We start from the raw sequence: 22081 nt of genomic DNA, 5'->3' as shown, positions 1-22081 counted from the left end.
TTATTTTTCTTTCCACGATAGAAATGATAGAAAAACCAAATTTCCCGTATTTATAGCATCAGATATGTGACGCTTTTGCCGACGAAAATGCGCGCGCACGTTAAAAGAAAATGAAAAATACCGGATAAGATGCCTATTATCTTCAGCTCAGTACAATATGAAAATGCGGAGTATGTGTGTGTGTGCAGATTTGTTTCTTTTCAAGTGTAAATAATTATCTTAAAAGTAAGAATATTTTTTTTTCCGATAGATAGATTGAGTTTGATTGAATAAATTATTTATTTTTATTATTTAACTTTAGTAAATATTGAAAACGTCTTTGGGGATACATAAACAGTAGATATTACCATTTATGTCAGCCAAAGGAGTAACAGTATATATTTAATCAGACCAGCTTCTCCGACATAGTCTTCGGGGAAATATATATTTTATGATACGAATGAACAGAGAATTATTAGTATTATTGAATAATTTCGGGACAAAAAGTGAAAGGAAGTAAGATATCTAGGGAAATTGAGACGTTTGCATTCGGAATGATATAAAGTAAGATATTTCTTTTTATCTACAATATTAATAGTTACACAAAAAAAGCGAAATTTATTGATAATAGTTTTTTTTTTCTAATTGAGAATCATTAAAGCAATAAGAAAAGTATTCATTTTAAGCATAAGAAATAAATGAATTATTTTATTATTTAAATTGAGTTTGATTGTTGTTTTTCTACTATTGTTAAAATGAAATAACAAGTAAATGGCTAATGACTAACGATTTTCTACGCTTTTCAAAAAAATCTGGGGTTGTTTTTAATATGAAAGAAAAATCAATTCTTACCAAAAAATATTATTTTATTACTCATCAGAATGTTAAATGTCAAATCCTCTTGTTTTCATACTCATTTCGATAAATTTGATTCGTCATATTATTAATTTAGTAAAAAATAGTAATTAATAGCTAATGATTTTTTATTATTATTATTATTATTATTATTATTATTATTATTATTATTATTATTATTATTATTAATAATAATAATAATACTTAATAAATAATTTTTTTTCAAACTTTTCAATTTATGATGAAATATTTCATTCAAAATCGCACATATTTTAGATTTTAGAGTAAATGAATTTTAAAAGCATCTAATTAATTTTTACAATTTTTTTAATTACAAAATTAAAAGTCGATTGAAATTAAAAAATAACCACAACGTTGGGCATTGGAAATATTACGTTTTTGATGGAGGAAAAGTGCAAGCTTTTAAGCTGAATTGAAAAAAATCGAGAAACAAATAATAAAAAAAAGGTTATTGAAAGAATCAAATATATCTCCTCTTATTCGCACTTATTGGAGCATTGGTAAATAATAAATTCTTTCTGAACAAATAAAGATTATTATTACGATATCTTACTGTACTCTAATTTTTTTTTCATTCAAACTCTAAGTGTTTGTGACGTCTCACTTTACCTAAATTTCTTCCTCAAGTCGAAAGAAATAATAATTAAAATACAATACTCAAAGGGATAAACATACGTAGATGAATTCATAGAATTAAAATAATTAAAAAAACATTTATGCAAAAAATAAAAGTGTATCTTTCTTAGGTGCGTGCGCAGAGAGTGAAGGAGATTAAAAAAAAGTAATATAATAGGAGCTTAAAAGGTGATTGAACAGTTTGTCAGATTAACGTTGAGACATTTTACACTTAAATGTGTATTGCAGTCAATTTAACTGCTAATATAATAGTGAAATAAATGAACAATGCATTGAAATTTTCCAACTATTGTGATACAAAATAAATAGTGTTATTACTTATGAATGAAAGAACAAAGTGGTTACGAACAAATAGCTGTAAAATGTCATTATTTTCGGGAGATAGTGAATCATCGCGTACATACCAAAATAATAAAACTGAAAAAAATAACGGACCATCCAGGCAGAGAAGTTTTAGAGATCGCCTTCGAGAAGGCATAACAGGATTTAATTGGCAGTGAGTATTTATTCATTCACACAAATTATTTTTATATTTACCTTTTGTATTTAGAGTATTTATGTAATGTTACGAAGCAATTTGCATTCAAGTATTAAAACTAATGTACATAATTGATTTTCGAGAAGGAGTTTTATTTCCTCAATCTTGGAATTTTAAAGTAACAATATTGGTAGACTATTAATTGTTTCACTTCATATTATAATTATCAGACACTAATTATTAATATTCATATTGACTGGGTAATTAATAAGTACATTTTTATGTAAATAGAAAATTTTATTGTAACAATTGGAGTAAATATTTAATTACTATTATTAAGTGAATGTTCTTGTAATAATTAAGTGAGTTCGAATGTTCTTTAATTTTGTTTTTTTTAATTAAACAATCATCAGTAACAGTATAATTATTTTCTTACTCTCATTTTTTCTCTGAAAATGAATTAGCGAAAATGACTGAAAGTCACTGCAAAACAGTGAGATTATTCACTTGTTTATTTTTAATTAAAAATAGATAAGGAAAGTTGTTTTATTTTTTTTTTGGAATAAAATAAAATAAATAATCGAGAGTATATCGTGGATTTAAAAAACAATTATAGCATTTAAATAATAAAAAGAGTAAACACACCAATAGATGGATAAAAAATAAAATATTATTGTGAATAAAAAATCAATGCTTATAAAAATAATTTTACGTAATAAAAAAAAATATTTGTGTATTTTAATTTTTAGTTGTTTTATAGTTTTAAATATTTTTCCATCTTCTAGGTAGTATCCATCCATTGGTCTAATTACTCTACTTTCTAAAAATATAATATTAAAAATCATGCAGAATCAGTTAATATAATATTGCTGTTTTAAAAATTTTTTTATATTAAGAGAAAACAGAGCAATATGAGCACATTAATTAATTTGGAGAATTATTGAAAAATATTTTTTCACATAGGAAATCTCTTCACTTTTTGGAGTACTTTCTTTTACTCTGAGCATCCCATATGGCCACAATTTTTTCTATAATTTTAAAATCAGTCAATATTTACTAATTATACAATTATTTGCAGAAAACTCTCAAGAGAGTTCATACACTGCAAATCTCAAATGTGGAAGTATTTAAATTTAAAACACTTAAAGTGTTTTAAAATGATGTTACCCATTTGACTAAAATTGTAGTCATTTTTTAAACACCTCCAAGTGCATTAAAAGTGACTGCAATGTTAATTAAATGGATAACATCATTTTAAAATACTTTAAGTGTTTTAAATTAAAACATTATTATTCGCAGTGTATATTCTTAAGGATACCCATTCTTGCTGTATGTTTTTAATTGTTAATATTATTTATTGTTACGTAGTGTGATGATAAATATAATATTTCGTATTTAATGATAATAACTTGTATTTCTAATTGGAAAATTGGTATTATTTTGTACAATTTCATACAAATTTCTATATATTTATATTTCAATAACATTACTCATGATAAAATTTCCTATTTAGCAGTAATTATCATCTTTTGTTACAAAGTAAATCAGGTCTGCAAAAAAAACAAAAGTTTTGTTTTTTGTTTTAATTTAAAGCAACGAAGTGATTCAGTGTTATTTGACTAACCCAAATTAAATATGTTTGTATTTTCTTTTTATAACGTCACTCTATCACGTCATAATTACGTACTCTAATAAATTAAATGTCACGGAAAACTTCAAATTCTAGTATTCTCATTCATTCATTGAGGTATAAGCTGATGTTTAACAGGTCAAATAATGACGTTTATATTTCTTTTTATTGTAAATGTCTTTTAGAAACCCGAAGGCGTATAGTTTGTAGAGGTCATATTTATCAAAATCCTCTAATCAAACGCCTCTTGTACAGGTCACATTTATCAAAAATTCTAGGGCGTACTCATCTTGTATATGTAGACAAATTTGTGCCATTTATAAAAAAAAAAGATCATTTTTCTATTTGTAATTACTTTTAAGTTGTAATTATATATAAAATATATATAACAAGTATATAACATAAAATAAATAACAGAATTATTATGGAATTAAATTAAAAAAAAGAAAATTATCGTGATGTTTACCATGAAAACGATGAATTGAAGTCTAAAAAATTAGACGTAAAGAGAATTTTATTAAACACATCAATCATTAAGTTTTCCTTAAGATCTAAAAATACTACTAATGGAAAGCTATACATCATTGGAGATGGCTCTTGACGAGATAAATTCAACAATCCATAATTATTTGTTTTGTCATATTAAGGATCGCTAAAGAATCAAAATAAACTCATTGAGTGATCTAAAAAAACAATTAAAAAAAGTCGAATTATTGAATTTAAGAATACACTTTTTAAAAATAAATTCACTATTTGCAGTGACTTTTAGTAACTTTTACGAAGGCAAAATGTCTAATAAATGACTATTATTATCCAGTGAATGACTAGTACATGATGAAAGTTTACTCTTTAAAACTGAATCAGTGATAACCACTGTGAATCAGTCACTAATCGCTAATTCGTTTAAAAGAGTAATTAAAAACTTTAAACCTATTTTATACTTTATAATTGCATTGTTGACGTTTTTCTCTTAATTTTAAACAACACTAAATAGTAAATAATAAGTTCAAAAGTTAGTCAATTATTAATATCTTAAGTACTGAACTGTAAATCTGAGGTGTGTTAAAATAGAGCCTGGTATTCATTTTTAACACACTTCCAGGTGTGTTAAAATCTGTAGTTTGTTTATGGAGTTTATCATTGAACAAAGATAAGTATGTTTACTGTTACACACTTTGAAATTATAGTGATCATTTATTAGACATTTTACTCTAATTTATTTTTAAGTCACACATAATAGAGTGACATATTTTTTATTTTCAAATTAAATCCCTGTAAATGCTTTGAAAGATGATATTAATTCTTCTTTTGTAATCCAAGCTTCGAAATCATACAGAATTGAGTAATTTATTTCCAATACAACAACTGATGAGTATCAATGTTATTCATTGATTGCTAATTTTCATTCACGAAAATAAATTTTTCGAATCAAAATTAGTCCCACTTTTTGGAGTAAACTGTAAGTAAATCAAACTAAAAATAATTTTATTTCATTCAATTGAAGTAATTATTATTTACAAAATAACTCTTACCTCAAGTTAGGTCATTTTGACTCTAGTTTTTGATTTGTTTTGAGTTTACTTACAATAAAAGGATAATTTTTATTCAAATATTTTCCTTGTATACGATACTATCAATCATTCATGAATGAAAATGTATTCATTAAAAGGTAATAATAATAAATAAACGTTTATTATGATATCACTTGATTAACATAATTAATTACGATAATGGTTCTGTAAATAGTAAGTATGATGACTCGTTTAAGTATGAAAATCCCCATTTGTCATTAACTATTTAGTAATAATGCCCCATGTATTAACTCTAATAATTCAGGCTTTATAGAACCAGAATGAATTTCACTTGAATTATTAATATGTATAATAGTGTCCATTTTTTGTTTCATAACATGTGTAAATGTATCTGCTGTTCTATGTGATGTCGTGTATATCCAATGTCCTTATTACAACCCTCAACAGAGACAATATAAAGACCAATCTGTGTGACACGTGTCACGGATATATCGATACAGTTATGCGAGCTATTGAACATGTCTATATATAACTGAACTGAATCCCTTTACATGGTAGTGGCTAAATATTTGTCACCGTTTTTTTTTTGCTATTATGATTTTCAATTAAAGTAATAGCTCTAGTAATGGGTACTTTTAAATTGATTTATATCTTGTTTTTATTGAATGGAAAACCATTTTATTTTTAAATATTTTCATTCTAAAAACATGGATCAATTTTGATGATTAAATTCTGAAAAAATTAATGGATCAATTCTTTACTGTAAATCGTAGTGTTTTATTTTAATGCAATTAATGTGTTTTATTGTGACGTCACCCATTTGATTAGCATTGTAGTTATTTGTAATGCACTTAAATGTATTCAAAAATGATTGTAATGTTAAGTGCATTGAAATAAAACACTTTTAAATTCCAGATTTGCAGTGTTTGGATAAAAAATTATCTTTTCTACACGGAAAAAATTTTCTAGGAACTTTTACTAATCAATTTATAGTACAATTTAGTAACTAAAAAAAAACTAGTTATTTTTTTTTTAGTAAAAATAGTTGAAAATTTAGGAAAAAGTACTATTCTGGTTGGTAAAAATTACCAAAAAATAGTAAAAAATCCTATGTTGGTAGTAAATTTTACTATAAATTGACTAGTAAAAATTCCTAGAAACTTTTTTTTGATGCATATAATCAATACAACTTAAAACATTTTAAGTTCATAAAAACTGTTATTTCTCGTTAATGAATATTATTTTTTTGCCACAAGATATTTATAAAATATAGCTTCAATATTATTATTATTATTACCATTATTATTGTTATTAATTATTATTAAACAAAGTTGAATGTTTACATGTACATTATAATGTTTAAATCTAGATTTTTTTTTATGGTTTTACAAATTAAAATTTATCTAAAAAAAAAATTTGACCTTTTTCATCAACTTTGAATAATAACTATTGAGTTTTTAGATTAGTAAATTGATTCTTAGGGAGAATTTGTGCAAATTCATTGGTTGAATTAAAAAGATTATTCATGATTACAAAGGTAGGTTTTTACCTTGGCATTATTCTTTTTTAAATATGAATTCTAACTATAACTGGGCTCTTTCAAGGAAATGCATTTTAACTATGATCCAATCTACCTATCTCCATAGTCCAAAATAATACCTTATTATTTAAACGAATTTTTTTCACTATAAGAGACATATTTTTTTATGTTTATTATATGCAGTTGATAAAAGATCTGTTATAACAACAGTATCCATTTCTAGTGTCATTACATAGATAAAATAAAAGCATCAAAATTACTATCATTTACAAAAAAAGGTACAATATATTTTACAGTAAATGTAACAATCTATTTTAAGTTGAAAAATAAGTAATTTTTTTAAAAAGTATTATTACATCATTTAATCATTATAAATCTTATAATAATGTTCAGTTAAAAACTTTCTTTACATACAAAACAAATTTATGAGTGCCACGAATTAACTTTGTATTCAACGATAGTTAAAAAAAAATACAAGTCTGTGATTGTTCTAATTTAAAATACACTTTTTTTTTGCTATAAAAAGCAGTAACTACTTATAGATGATAAATAATACATTGTTAAATGGTTTTTAAACGTTTAATTATGATCCAAGAGCACTGAAGCTATGATGTTTCAATCAATAATACATCAAGTATTGATATTCAATGCAATAAGACTGTTGTAAGTCCAACCTCCAATGTTATTATTTCATACTCGAAAATTTTAGCATCTAATATAGGGCTAAATATTCATATACCGTATGTTTGATGTATAGTTGACGACCGCAAATTCTAAACCTTGACCTAAATATTACAGGAGATACTTTCACCCAGACAGATTGCCATGTTCATACATGAATTCTTAAATAAACATATTTCTAGCGAATATTTAACTAATTATTAATCGATTAAGTTTGTAAAATTATAATTATATGTTCCTATCATCAAGAAAATTAACTGACACAGCGTATGCTGTAATCAACAATCTGCAGAAAAAATCTTTACGTCAAACTTAATTAATTCTAAAACGTCATCAACATACCATGAATAATTTTACAGCTTTAGATATTCTATAGTATTTTGAATATCTCTTGGAAACTTTCAAGACAGATTCTTTCCTTTTTTTTTCATAAATATTTTGTATAAAATATTTAATAATCTTTAATATTCTAGTGAAAATTGTTGCTATATTTATTGTTGTTGAACAATAAATTAAACAAAAAATTCTAAAATTATTATTGAGATTCATTTTGAATAATTCTTTAAATAATGTGAAACCAAAAGATGGTCTAAATGATCGTTTGATTTCATTTTTAAGTATTATTTGAATACTTTTAACATAGCTTTTAATTTAAAATTATCTCTCTTTGCCATTATTATCAGATTTTTCCTTGTTCTCCAACAGCTCTACTAAGTCTTCACATAAAAATTTAACTAAGGTACTTGTGGTTAGTAAGCTCTACCTGATAAAAAGGTATATCCTCTTAAAAACCACCTAAAATAGTGTCAAAGAATTGCCCTTTTAGGTAAACATTGAGAAATTTTTTGACCTTTCAGCTGCACCTTTGTTGTACTTTTCTCATTTTTAACGTGAAAGAAGTGAAATTCATTTATTCTCATTTTTGTTTGGTTAATTTTTAAAGAGAACTGACGTTAAAAAATGTATGACAAGTATCACAGTATCTCATTGAAAATGTAATTATTTATTAAGACTAAGTAAATGCCATGATTAATTTTTGTTAACATTAATCACGTCCATCGGAAGGTCGTCAACGTGTCTTTGATCACCTCGAGACTATTTCGGAAGGTAACAATATTACAAACGTCAAAAAATGATGAAAGGCCTTGAGCCAGATCATCAAGTTGATTTAAAGAATCGACCTTCAAATCTTTTTTAAGGATCATTCAACTTGGCATAGTTATTATTTCTTATAAAATATTTATCTAGGAAGACTTTATTTTGAATTACGTGGTGAAATAAAGTCAAGAGCCATAATATAAGCATCTTTGCAATGCTTATTCATTCACTGTTCAATTAAAAATAACAATCATCTTGAATGAACAATAAAACAATAATTATTATTACAACAAAATAAAAATAATGAAAGCAAAATTTTATTGTTTATAAAAAAATTCAATTTGTTATTTCCTTTCTCTTCTAGTTTGTTTATTTATGTATTATTTAAAAAATGATTTTTTATTTACTCTTATCTTGGGATTAATTTTTAAAGAAGTGAATGTTTATGAGTGTGCATTAATTTCTTATAAAGAATAACAAGACTGTGTATTTATGAAATTTTATCGAGAATATAAATAAAATAAAACTTAAACATTAATACTACCAACTTACAATTTGATTAAGAAAATATTCTTTACTGCTCTTGACATTCAGTAGTAATTTGATGTTCAATTTTCGATTTTATTTGCAAATAAAATTCAAATAAAAGTGTCAATATACTTGTGTTTATGAGGCTGACTCAATTATTAAAAGAGTATAATCTTATTATTCATCGTTAATTTACATATACACAGATGTTTTATCTTTTGAAGTACAAAAAAAAGTCTTATTTTAAATATAAATTGAATTTCAATTTCATTATGTATTCATTAATGTACCTATTTACAATTGTTTATTGAAATTGGTATTTACTAACAAGTTATCATTTCATTAATCTTATCATTACACGTGGAAATAACTATTTTGAAATCAAGAAAGACAAAATTATGCTATTTAACTTTACTTATTTGTTGCTGGTATTACATTTTTACTCTACAATAATAATAATATCAATTAAAAAAAATTATTAATCACTAATACATTAAAAAAGAGAAGCATATCAAAATAAAACATTACATCTTTTTACTTTACATTTTTAGAATATTAAAAGATTATTCTAGTTTAATACATCAGAGAAAAATATTTTTTTTTTATCAACAGAGGGATTTTTAGCTCTTGGATATACTCTACTCAGCATCAGAAGAATGAATTACAGTTTTAGAATTATTAAAAAGAATTTCTGTTAATATAAATACCCTAGAATGATGCATTTCCAGAACAGTAGGTGGTCTGCGTAGGTGATATCTCCACTAAACTGAATCATATAGAAAAAATCTAAAAAATATTTTCCATCAGGAACAAATCATTCTATCATAGAAGCTGAAAAATAAAACTTTAATATTGAAAATTTAGAAACTGACTGGATTTTTCAGGCAACGTTGAAAGATCCATCATTTTTCTTTCTTAAAAAAAAAGTTTATGCTGAAAAACAAGAAGAAGAAACATGAAAGAAAAAAACATGGAATTTTTTATATTCTAATTTTATCCTAGTAATGACGATAAACAATAGCTCTAGCATAACATGGTAAAATGACAGCAAGACTAGTCAAGTTGTTTTTTTAATCATTTACACAAGTATAAAAAATATCGGTAATAAAAAGAGATGCAGAAGATTCAAAGTGGAATGTTCACTTGGACATCATACATTTATGTGCAATTGAATATTTATTTACAAAAAATCTCAAAATGATTTCAATCAAAATTGTCAATATTTTATTTATACAAGTCTTACAATAATTTTGATTGATTCATTTTTTATTCAATTTCACTTTAATTCTTTTCTCTTGACTCCATTTATTAATTAGTCAACAATTTCGTAGAAAAAGATCACATGAAGCATTGTTTGATACCCATATTTTTTAAAATATTAAATCAGAAAATGACTCTATTGACTTTTATCAATATCAAGAGAGACAAATAACATATATTATTCATGACTCAATTAAATAATACAACACAATAAACATTGCATTAAAACCTCTTGACTGTCTCAATCAATCACCAACATACACAAAATAAATATTATATAATTAAAATAAATATTAGCTAAATATATTAATACGATACAAAGCATCTAGGTAGATATATAATTATTCACAATATTTATTATTAGCGCTTATTCAAACTAAACAATAATTATTTATTTATTCAACTTTCTAGAATGATTTTTGATGCTTTAACGACAGAATAAAATACCAAATTGTTCTATTCGCTAGATATTTATAACACTGTTATTTGAACAAGCACCGTCTAATGAATATGCTTAGGTACGCATTTTCCACCGTCATATTTTGTTTTTGAAATGTAACGGTTTAAAATTAAAGTACCTGCATATATTGCTGATGTTATATTTAGATTCATTTAAATTTCATCAGAAAAATGAAAATTATAATTTAATGATTGATAAGATAATGAAATCTTAGAAAAACATTATCGATGATAAGTTCTTGATCAATTATTAATTTTGGAACAGATACACCATGTGCACTCATGCAAAGTCCAAACATATTATTCGTAATTTAATCGTAATTTGGATAATTGTGCAATACTTAAGACCACAGCTGACATTTCTATATACATTGTGTAGATTATTATCTGGTTCTGTATTTGCACGATAAATTTAGTTCTCTCATCATCCACATCTGTTGGGATACAAAATGTAGTATTTCCATGGCTGAATAAAATACGTCAAAATGTTCCATCACAATCAACTATAGCTACATTAGTAAATACTTATTGGCAAGAGTCCCTGAAGGAAAATCTACGAGTTTACTTACTGGTTATGTGTGTACCACAATTTGAAACTTTTCTACATGTTTTCGACTTTTATAACTCACATCTTGGTTCAATAAATTTCAACGTACATATACAATGTGCTTCCGGCTTTTTAATAATAGATAAAGAATGCTGATATGCATGCTCAAAATACTGATTGACTCAACGAGCGAAAAAGAAAAGTACTTATTATCGAAAATCATTACTGAAGAGTAGGTCAATCGATAGTTCGTTACACCTTGACCCGAAAAAGCTGACTGTGATATCTGGTAACAGAAGCAATGTTCAATTATACATATAGGTGATATCCACATGTGAGTAATCGAAGACGAAATCTAGGGAAAACCAGGGTGAGACGGCCTGCTGCTTCATGATGGATCCCTGTCAAAAAATATAGCAATTTTTAAAATTCAAGTATAAAAGACAAAGTAAAATGATCTTAATCATCATATATTAAATTTCAGGAATTCAAACTTTTATACCTTTATAAAATGAATGAAATTCTTGGAGGAGCTGGTTTATCCTAGTTTCCTTTATAACGAAATCTCTTTTTATGTCTCCATATTAACTCGAAACACTTTATCCAACTTGTTAATATTCGATTCACGAACATCCATGTTTTTACATATCCGCAATATACACGTTGGTGCTGTTGCTTCGTGTCTGCTTTGTTATCTTTCAGACAAAGATGATATTATTGAGCTTGAATGTGATAAGAATTCAGAAGCTGATACATGAGTTTCATTTTTTCAGAAATTACTTTGTATATTTTTATCTTATTCTTTATGTTCATCTTCTTTTCTTATGAAGTTGAATGACAAAATATTGTGCATTTGATAATAACAATAATTATTATTATTACGATCATAAATAAAAACAGTTTATGTGCATTGAAAAAAAAATTAATTTCAATAAAACATGTTTTTAAAACGATTAATATTTTCTTGCTTAATTTTTATAGAAGCATTTCCAGTAAATCATCGTTCTAAAATAAAAAAAAAAATTACTTCAATAAAATTCTGTATAATTTTTTTTTTTGATAAAAAATAAATATCGTTTATTACAGTTTTTACTATAAAATAAATTAAAATCAAGTCATAAAAGAAATTCTTTTAGAAGAAAAAAAAATGAAAAATAGAATTTTAACTTTTACAAAAAATTTATTTGAATCAGTTAGAACGTTTAATTCTTGTCGATAAATTGAAATAAATTTACGACAAAATCAATGACGATTTTAAATGAATAAAAATAAATTAATTAAATTCAAAAGTATTAATTTAAATTGTGTTTAGTATTTAGTTGTTCATACAGTTTTTTTCGAATTTAAATGAATCCTTTCTGTTTGTTTATATTTATCTTTACGTTCCAAAAAGCAGAACTGGAATATTTGTTAAACAAAAGTCAGTCGTAAAATATAGTATATATAGTAACAATTTTTCAATTATAAAGCATAATTAAAGAATTACAACTGATGAAAAATATTCAGGGCCATGTACAATTAATTGAATTAAATCCAATTGACCTCGCTAAATCATCACATACTTGAATTTCTTTTTATCAATATTAAATACTTATTTATTATCAACTTTTAAGCTTAATTTTTTTTTAATAACAACAATAATAACACATAAACATGTTAATAATATAAATGGAGTGATTGCACGATAATTATAACACTTCTTTTATGACATAAAAATCATTTCAAACCGTTTATATAGATATCAGACAATGATTTCAAATCTCTGAATGATAAGATATTCACTTTTATAGTTTTATTTATTTTCAAAATGATAAATTTTTTCGAACAATTAATTGATTAATTGGATAAAATGTTAATTAAATCTGAATTTTTTTCTAACCACCATCTTAAGCACGCAATGCTTCTAATAAGCCACCACCAGGTTTTGTTTTTTGAGTCACATCACGCGTAACAAAGAAAGAAAACATCCAGTAAGAAAGAGTAAGGGCAAAGAGAGGAAGAGGGAGAGAGAAAAAAAAGGAAGAGCGATAGTCTCAACGTATAAATAAACGTTGGCTTGATCGCTCGCGCTTAGTATCGTTGTATTTTGTACTCGAAACACTACTTCCAAACGTTCTCTATTACATATGCAACTATTACGTATGTTCCAAATAATTAAAGGTTCGATTGAAAAACGTGATCAACTTAACCATTTTGTTATGCTGTGGAATGATTAAGAGCAACATATTTGAACAAGTGGACATTTTATTCTTCGAGAAATAATAAGTGACGCACATGTATCATGTTTATGTTAATGTATATATCATAAAAGTTCTATAATTAAATATTCTAAGCCAGTTCATGCATAGAGGTAATGAAAATGAAGATTACAGGAATTTTTTCTGTAAGATAAAGATTATTCTTTTATATAAAATCCTATAGAAAAATAATCATGAGGATGATTATTGAATAAAATGGATAAACGATTGTATGTAAATACAATGAAAGCATAGATGCCCAAAATTGAACGTGAATGAATGAATAAAAATTCGTTTGAAATTACTTGGATCCGGCTATACAGAGAAGAAGGAACATTGGCCTTTTTCAAGGCCAACCAGATCAACTACTATCGTCTGTTTATTTAAAAAGAAATACATATTTCAATAAATATACACCTCTCGGTGTTGGAATAAATATTTGAATTTCATCCTCATCGGATTGCATGTTAAAAGTATCTCTTAATATTACTGAAATACGTGTTGGAGAGATAAAATATCAAGGAAGAGAATGCGATAAATTGATGTCGAATAATATTAGTAGTGATAAAGAAGAATAGTTGTTGTAATTATTCGATAAGTTGTTAATAAGATTGAGAGTTAAAAGAAAAAAGATCACTAATTTGAACTGTGGCTATCTTGGGCCAACGCACTCGACTTAGCAGTGTAGTGTGTGCAAAGTGAAAAGGCGGTCGTATTGCGGAGGCCGCGGCTTTCACCCAAGGATTAACGTCTTGCATTCAGTGGCCTCGAGTTTTCTACTAGTAGCACTACAGTCGGAGAGTTTGAGTGTGCAAAAACGTTACCTGTAGGAAGTATGACGTGAAATAAGTTGAAAAATTAGCAAGTGCACATATACATTGATATAAATACATGCGTATCCATACCGAGTACGCTTAATTGTTACTTTTAACTCTTGGTGGTTGTGAGTGAACTTGAAATCAACAAGTTACTGATCGGAAGCGAAGAAAAATTATTCCATATTTTTTTTTTTTTTTAGATGTGAATTAGCTATAAATATAGCATGGAAATGTATATTACAGAGTCATCAAATGGCCAACCAGTTGCCAAGTTTGCGTCAACAAACTCAATTCCACTGACTATTCAAGAATCTGAAAATAATCTTACTACCGTGACTTCCAGAATTTTACGAGATAGAGATTCCAAGTCACGTCGTTACAGTGTGCTGGAGGATTTGAAAATACGTAGAGACAGTTTGTTTCATCGTGCCAAGAGAGGTAGCATTTTTGAAGAAAAAGAAAATAAAGATGAGGAGCAAGGTGATAAGCGTAAAGAAAAAAGAAGAAGCAGTGAAGGAAACAGTAGGCGTGGTTCCATTTTTTATGTATCTGAAGACTTATTGGAAGAAAATAAGGAAGCATTACTTGATGAGGATAATATGATTCGGGAATCTGAAGCTAAAAAAGGTCGAAGAAAATCTTGGCATCCATTGGTTAAGTCTCGAAAATCTGAACGTAAAAGAAAAAAGGGTCTTACCGGTATTTCTCCTCAAACTGGTAGCACTGAAGCTCTTTATACGGGCAGGCATAAAAGATTATCATGGTGGAATATCTTTGTGCCAGACTCCGTTTCCAGGTAGTACATCCAAACTGCTCCTTTCTTCTCTTCTTATACAGTTATTAATTATACATTTATTTTGAAATTATGAAATTCTCACACCACTAATTGTTTCTGATATTATTTTATACCGGTCAAGGTTATTCCTAATGGTCTAGCAATCATTAGTACAACTTTATTGGTTAAATGGTATTATTAAAATCAATGTCTACTAGAGATATTCAAGTATTGACATATGCCTGTCATTTTGACGTATATAATAATACTATCAATACATTATTTACTAGTTTCACTATTACACTGTGAAAGGAATGACTTTTTCACAGAAAAAAGTAATCATTTAAGTAAAGAGTTGCGAAAAAAAATGTTTTAATTTTCATTTTAATGATGAAGAAGTTTTAAAAATATATTTCTTTTTAAAAGGAAAGTTAATAAAGTAAATTAATAAAATATTGGAATATTTTATAGATAAAATACATTCAAGTAAAAATTGTATTCCTAACTATTTAAACGAATATTTCTTTGTTGAGACTTTTTTTTTAGTACACTTGTGAAATTCTTTTAAGGTAACAAACTGAATACTCAAGTACAGCTTGAAAAAATTTACTTTAAGACAGTTGAGTCATACAAGGGTTTTTCTTAGAAAATTGTTTAAACTTTGCCTAATTATAATCTGAATCTCTGTGACGATAATAACAGAAGAGAAGAAAAATTTTTAACATTCTAAGAAAGATGGTATTGAATTTTACATGTTGACCTGAAAATAAGATTACTCATATATAGTATCAAATTTTTAATTCATCACTTTTTTGTTCTGCATGATCAATAATTTTGTTATTTATTCTGATGTTAATTGTAAAAAATTAATCCATTAATATCTGTGAAATATGTGTGGGTGGGGTATTATTAATTTATTGAGGAAAATTTGATTATCATATAAATTAATACTGATTGAATATTCAGTGCATCACAACTATTTTAAACATCTTTAAAAATATAGATGATAAATATTGGAATAAAACATTAATATCTTTTATAGAAGGTGTAGGGGGAAAAAAAACTTCATTTCAACAAACAAAAGTTTTTTACATAAAATAGTATATTGAAAATTTAATCTCCAAAGCAAAGCAGTATTGTCATTATTTCTTTTTCTTTCTCAATTGTTATTTTAAAATATAAATAATTCACAAATTTCTTTCTGCAATTTAACAAAGTATATTTATCAAAACTGTGCTTTCTTTCACAAAATATTTAATAAAAATATTCATCTCAACCAACAACTTTATAAAAAGTTATCATGCACTTGAACAAAACAAACTAAAATGAATGTTGTGATGTGTATGCACGATAATAATAAAAAAAAAAATGTTGATACACTTGTGAGGGGATTGTCACATGCGGATATTACATAATCATTGTTAAGATAATACAATAGGGATGAGGCGCGAACTCTGTATCAAATAACGAAATTAACGGTCGACCAATTTAGGTAATTCCATTTGAATGCATAGACTTTTACAATAAACTTATTTAATGTTATTATTAAATTTGCAATGAACTAGTTATTAAACACAATTATACAAAATTATTTATTGCTAAATATAAGTACTAAGAAAAGATAATCAGAGTATTCGCATGATATAATGAAAATCAGTAACATTGCTAAGTATCTGATAATGCTGTTTATATGCTACAAGTACATATACATAAGCATACTTAATTCTGTTGGTGTATCAAAGACAGTTTATTTATCTGTCTGGTTTGTTTAACTGTTCATTAATAAAAATAACTTGGTACATTGATGAATAACAATTATGATCAGATAGACCTGAGATTATTTTTATCAGATGAAAAAATATCAGTAGTTTTTAATAAACAATTATTCAGATAAAATTTATTAAATAAAAATATTTTATTTGTAAGATTCATTGATAAATAATAAAGTTTAGACAACTTTAAGTTTGGATGAATTGAAATAAAAATTTTTGTTTGAGGTTTTAATAATTTTCAATTGAAAAGAGAAAAAATTATGTACAGAAATTCATATTAAATTTAATTTAAATAAATATATTTACGTCAAGACTAGATAAAAATTACATCATATTATGCATCAGATTTTTCGTCATGCAATGCATCAATACATTTTACAATCATAAATATAATTTTTTTTCTTTTTTTTTATTGCTTAATAATATAAAGAAATTTATTGAATTGGTAGGAAATAAATAGAGTAATGAAAGTTGATAATTATTGAATGAATAGATGTTGGTGATAGATTATTTGTGTAAATGCATTTGATAGATTTGACAGAAATATTATGAGAAAATCTCTATTTATAATCTTTAACTAGACTTTAAACGCCACGTTTAATGATATCGATCTAGTATCGAAAATTTTGATTGCAATTTAACGTTTAATCGTTTCAAGTGTGCTTGGTATTCTCATGCTATGCAGACAAACACAAATTCACTTACACGAATCTATATGTATAGTATTCGATATTATATATACTCAACAGCAGTCACTAACGTGAAATGTTCGGCATCCATTTGCTTCCTAGTCTTGGATGTTGTATTGGAGAACCAGATTGAAATAATTCTTGTTCATGCAGCTATTCAATTATATACATTCCAATAAATAAACTTAGTCAATTACACAGTGAAAAAATTTCATTTTGGTCAAGAGTACTTTTTCAAGTTGTTACAAAACATTTAATCTTCACAGTTAATTATTTAACTTGTTGAAAAAAAAATGTTATCACTATTTGCCAAAAATACTTACAATGTTTGCAAATTAAATATTTTATTCTTTCTCCAAACTAATAAAACATACAGACAGATTTTAGGTAAATTTACTTTGATATTTACAATGAAGCATAAAGGCAAAAAAAAAATCATTTTATCATAAGCTAAAAACACTTTTAAATTACAATACATACGTAGATAAATGTCAAGAGTAATAAGAAATATTAATTTTATCAAATTAAATGGATAATAAACTCAGATAAAAAATTTAATAAAACCATAAAAAAAATTGTTATGATTATTTATTTAAAGAAAAAAAGATTGTTTAAATACTTGAAGGTTTCTCTATCAATTTTGAACTCTAAAAAAGTAGGAAGTAACTTTAGTTTACACAACATGAATTTATAAACATCTATGTGGTGCAACAAGTTCTGATGTAAGATTTTATTACTACAAATTCCAATGTAATCAAATCAGAAATTGTTTTTGTCCAGGTAATTATAATGAAAGTTTAGCACAAAGTTGTTTTGTCGTCAACATCCAAACCTGTAATTCCAAAAAACCAACTTTACTCTATATAAACACGTTTTGACAATTTATTAATGACATGTAACATTTATGTAACTACTATAAACAATTGTACAGAATTTGCAAAAAAGTCAAGCCACTGTATTGTATATTTTCTTCTTAACTCTTTTGAAATACTGTGTTCATAGTTCCTTTTTAAATAGCTCCAAACCTTTTGTCAGTATTACTTTATTGTATGAATAAACATAACCGTCATTATATTTATATTAACGTGCGCATAAGGTTATCCATTAACATTACCTATTTTATATCTATCCGTTAAAATGAACATTAGTATGTATGATACTTTTACGTTTACCTGATGTGAATGCAAATTATATGTTTATAATTTACTACGATTTCCTGAATGTGAGCATATGATTCTTTGTTGATTATCATACCCAATAATTATTCGAACAGAACAGCATTTCAAATTTGATTTTACAACTAAAAATGTATTTTATTCATCTTCAAGTTTTTTACCATCTCACATATTTGCAGAACAAACTATGTTTGTACAAACTAAAAAAAAAATACCATTCGATTGAAATTTTTTTGTGTCAACATACCGTAATGCAACACTGCTCATATATTCATTTTTTTTTTTAGTTTTGTTTTTGCATGAATATGATCCTTTTATTGAAATTTTATCTCATTTTTTATGGCACTTAATTTTATTTTTATATTTTACTTATATTTATCTATAGTTTTAATTACTATTTATTATTTTATTTATTTATTTTCATTTCACTTGCTATGAAACCAGGTCACGACGAATGTCCCATCAAGATGTAACACTGGCAAGATCATCAGAAAATCTTACTGCATCCTTTTTTCGGTGTGTACATAAATAGCTTGGTAATGCTTCTTTTTAATTATTATTTTTTTTTTTTTTTTCATTATTTAATAGTCTTTAATTCATATTGCATATGCTTCCAAATTAGAACTTATAATTGTTTCTATTAAACTTTCAACAACTACCTTAAACTATTGAGTTTCTCACGTATATCATATATAAACATATGATTATAATTTTACAGGAGTAAAAGCCGCAGTGTAGATCATGGGTTTACAACGCCATATGATTTGGAGTCACTTCGCAACAAAGTTGAGAGCCGATTCGAATCAGTGGATAAACTTTCAAAAGGTAAATTAGAAATGGAGTATGTGGATTATATTTTAAATACTTTCTCATACTCATGCATCATTAGTTGGTTATTTACATTAGAGATGAAAAATAGAATGAAACAATAATTGGTTAATATGAGAGGATGAATTAAAGAAGCTAAACCAGTTTCAGTACAGAGATATTATATTCTATTTCTTAAATGACCTCAACCTCACTCAATTGCATCTTGAATCACATTGACTTACTTTTTCAAAGTCAAACATATTCACGTTATCATTTTTATTTATTATTTTTACAGTACTTGTCATCAAAGAGGTAGACTATAAAGTCATGTCTCAAACATTTGGTATCCATGTGTATTGTTATGATAAGACTTATTTGTGAGAACATATGACACTTTTATGTATCATTATATCTATTGTTCTTATTAATTGAACAATTGAGTTATATAATAATGACACAAAAATTAGACAATATAACAATAAGGCTACAGTAAAATATAATTTATATTTTAATTATAAGTTTTATAGATTTACTATCAGAAATTAAAAAAATGTATTGTTTTACTCTTTGATGACATAGTCCAATTTCTTAGATTTTTACTATCATTCTACAATGAATTTATAAATTATTATCCATCAAAATTTCATTTTAATCCAAGTGACTGTATCAACTCGTGATACAGTATGTACAATTGGGTTATAAAAAAAAAAATGATTAAATATTTATCAGTACCGTTAAACCTATATTATACCCAGATGTTTTAAATTTTGTTACTCATTATCTTTATCATATCATTGATTAAACATTCAGCAGTGATATTGTCCGTATACAATACGCAATAACCATTTTTTTTTTCATTTATTATAACTATATCATTAAAATAATGTAAAAAAAAATATCTTTTGATCATAATACTTTTTAGAATATTTATTTTTAAATGTTTTAAATGAGAAAGAGATTTAAAGCTAATCATGTGTTCAAATGAATGCTACATTCCAGCATTTACGATGTTAACTAAAAATATTTTTGAATGCATATAAAACCTATTAAGTTTATCTCATGCTTTATGTATATGCAGTATATAATAAACATTCTTTTTGACCTTTTACCATGAATGTTTGCAAATATCATAAATTATCTACGGAAATATATATTGTGTATTTTACAAAATCTGTTTCTTATCATACTAACTCAGCAAGTATACTTTAAAATCAACATTAATTTACCAACATGATGCAGGTATATTTCATATACATACTATCAATCTTTTCATTCATTTAATGTTGTTTATATGCAATTGAAATAAAAGGTGATCTTACAAATAAAGTTTTCTTTATATTGTGTTGAATGTATTAATAATAGACTGATAGATTATATTTTACATTCTATCATGACATATTATTAAGTATTTCACTATACAATTTTGATTGGTACTTTCAATTATAATTTGTTTATCAGATCAACTTGTTTATATTTATGTTTTATTGCTTACTATTGCTAAATTAGTGAGAAAGTTTTATTTATATTCTATTATAACACTCTGTTAGAAGTGCAATCATTGCCAATCATTAATAATATTTATAAGTTATTTGTTATGGCGAACAATGCATTTGATTATTTATTTTACGTTACCAACACCCAACATTATTCTTGTCGCAATTGAATATTATATAATTCTATTCTTTCAATTAGATCGCATAATACATAATATTTCTATGCTTAAAATTTAGAAAAACTTTTCATTAGAGGATACATTTCTGACTAAAAAAAATTCAGGTTGACCTCAAAATTTAATTTAAATAAACATTCTTTTTATTATTACAAAGAAGAATTTTTTTATCACCATGAACCAGTTAAAAGAGCTTTAGTAGTCGTATTCATCATAATAATGTTTCACTTGAATAATAAATAGTATTTTTAGTCCAGAAAAAAATGTAATAATAGAAAAGAGTACATTTATTTTGTTACATTTTCATTTTTCATCATAGATTTAAGTTGTACAGAATTGTGAAAAAATTTTGCGAAAAATTATTTAAATAATAATGCGATTTTTAAAAATTTATGTATTAAATTTAACAATGGATTAATGATAGATACTAAATTCAGAATCGTCACTCAATTGCATAAGAACATTAGATGTAACAAGGCCACATGTAATTGTATATAATGTGAATCATTTAAAGAACCTAATCCATATCCACTATTTAGATATATAACATATGACAAAATGACTAATGTGATTTCATACAAAATTGTCGTTATAATTTCTACTTACAGTAGATTATAATTAAAGCTAACAAAAAATTTCACAATAATTTAAATTATAATTAAAGCTGAAAACATAATGAGTATTTATTTAATCAGTATATTTGTTAATCGCGATAATACTTTATAATCTTCGTTTATTTTAAAAAATATATTATTATAGTTATAATAATTATAATTTATCTTTTTTCCATTAACCTAAAAATAAGTCTTAGTGTAAAATTAAAATTTAGTGTCAAATATGAATGATTCTGGATACTGATCATTTAAAATTAATTGTAGAAATTAATTAAATT

General features: G+C 25.3%; 1 protein-coding gene across 14 annotated transcripts in view; it reads left to right on the top strand.

Moving 5' to 3' along the window:
* mtd (mustard) overlaps window positions 1-22081 on the top strand; it is a 44315-nt gene that overhangs the window by 7722 nt on the left and 14512 nt on the right. For 3 of the 14 annotated variants that reach the window (XM_035084012.1, XM_035084025.1, XM_035084004.1), the window contains exons 1-3: window positions 13306-15095; window positions 19155-19226; window positions 19429-19535. In XM_035084012.1, the coding sequence (XP_034939903.1) occupies window positions 14524-15095; window positions 19155-19226; window positions 19429-19535 (751 nt within the window). In that variant the 5' untranslated portion in view covers window positions 13306-14523. Of the gene's footprint in view, window positions 1-487; window positions 544-1601; window positions 1988-13305; window positions 15096-19154; window positions 19227-19428; window positions 19536-22081 lie in introns of those variants that run through there. The other 11 variants (XM_035084032.1, XM_035084048.1, XM_035084106.1 and 8 more) reach the window with 9 other exon arrangements.

Source organism: Chelonus insularis, unplaced genomic scaffold (genome assembly GCF_013357705.1).
Source record: "Chelonus insularis isolate UGA/USDA-ARS -01 unplaced genomic scaffold, ASM1335770v1 contig_124_pilon, whole genome shotgun sequence".
In the NCBI taxonomy this organism is placed as follows: Eukaryota; Metazoa; Arthropoda; class Insecta; order Hymenoptera; family Braconidae; genus Chelonus; species Chelonus insularis.
Note: the sequence above shows the minus strand (reverse complement) of the source record. Positions and strands in the feature narration are given on the sequence as shown.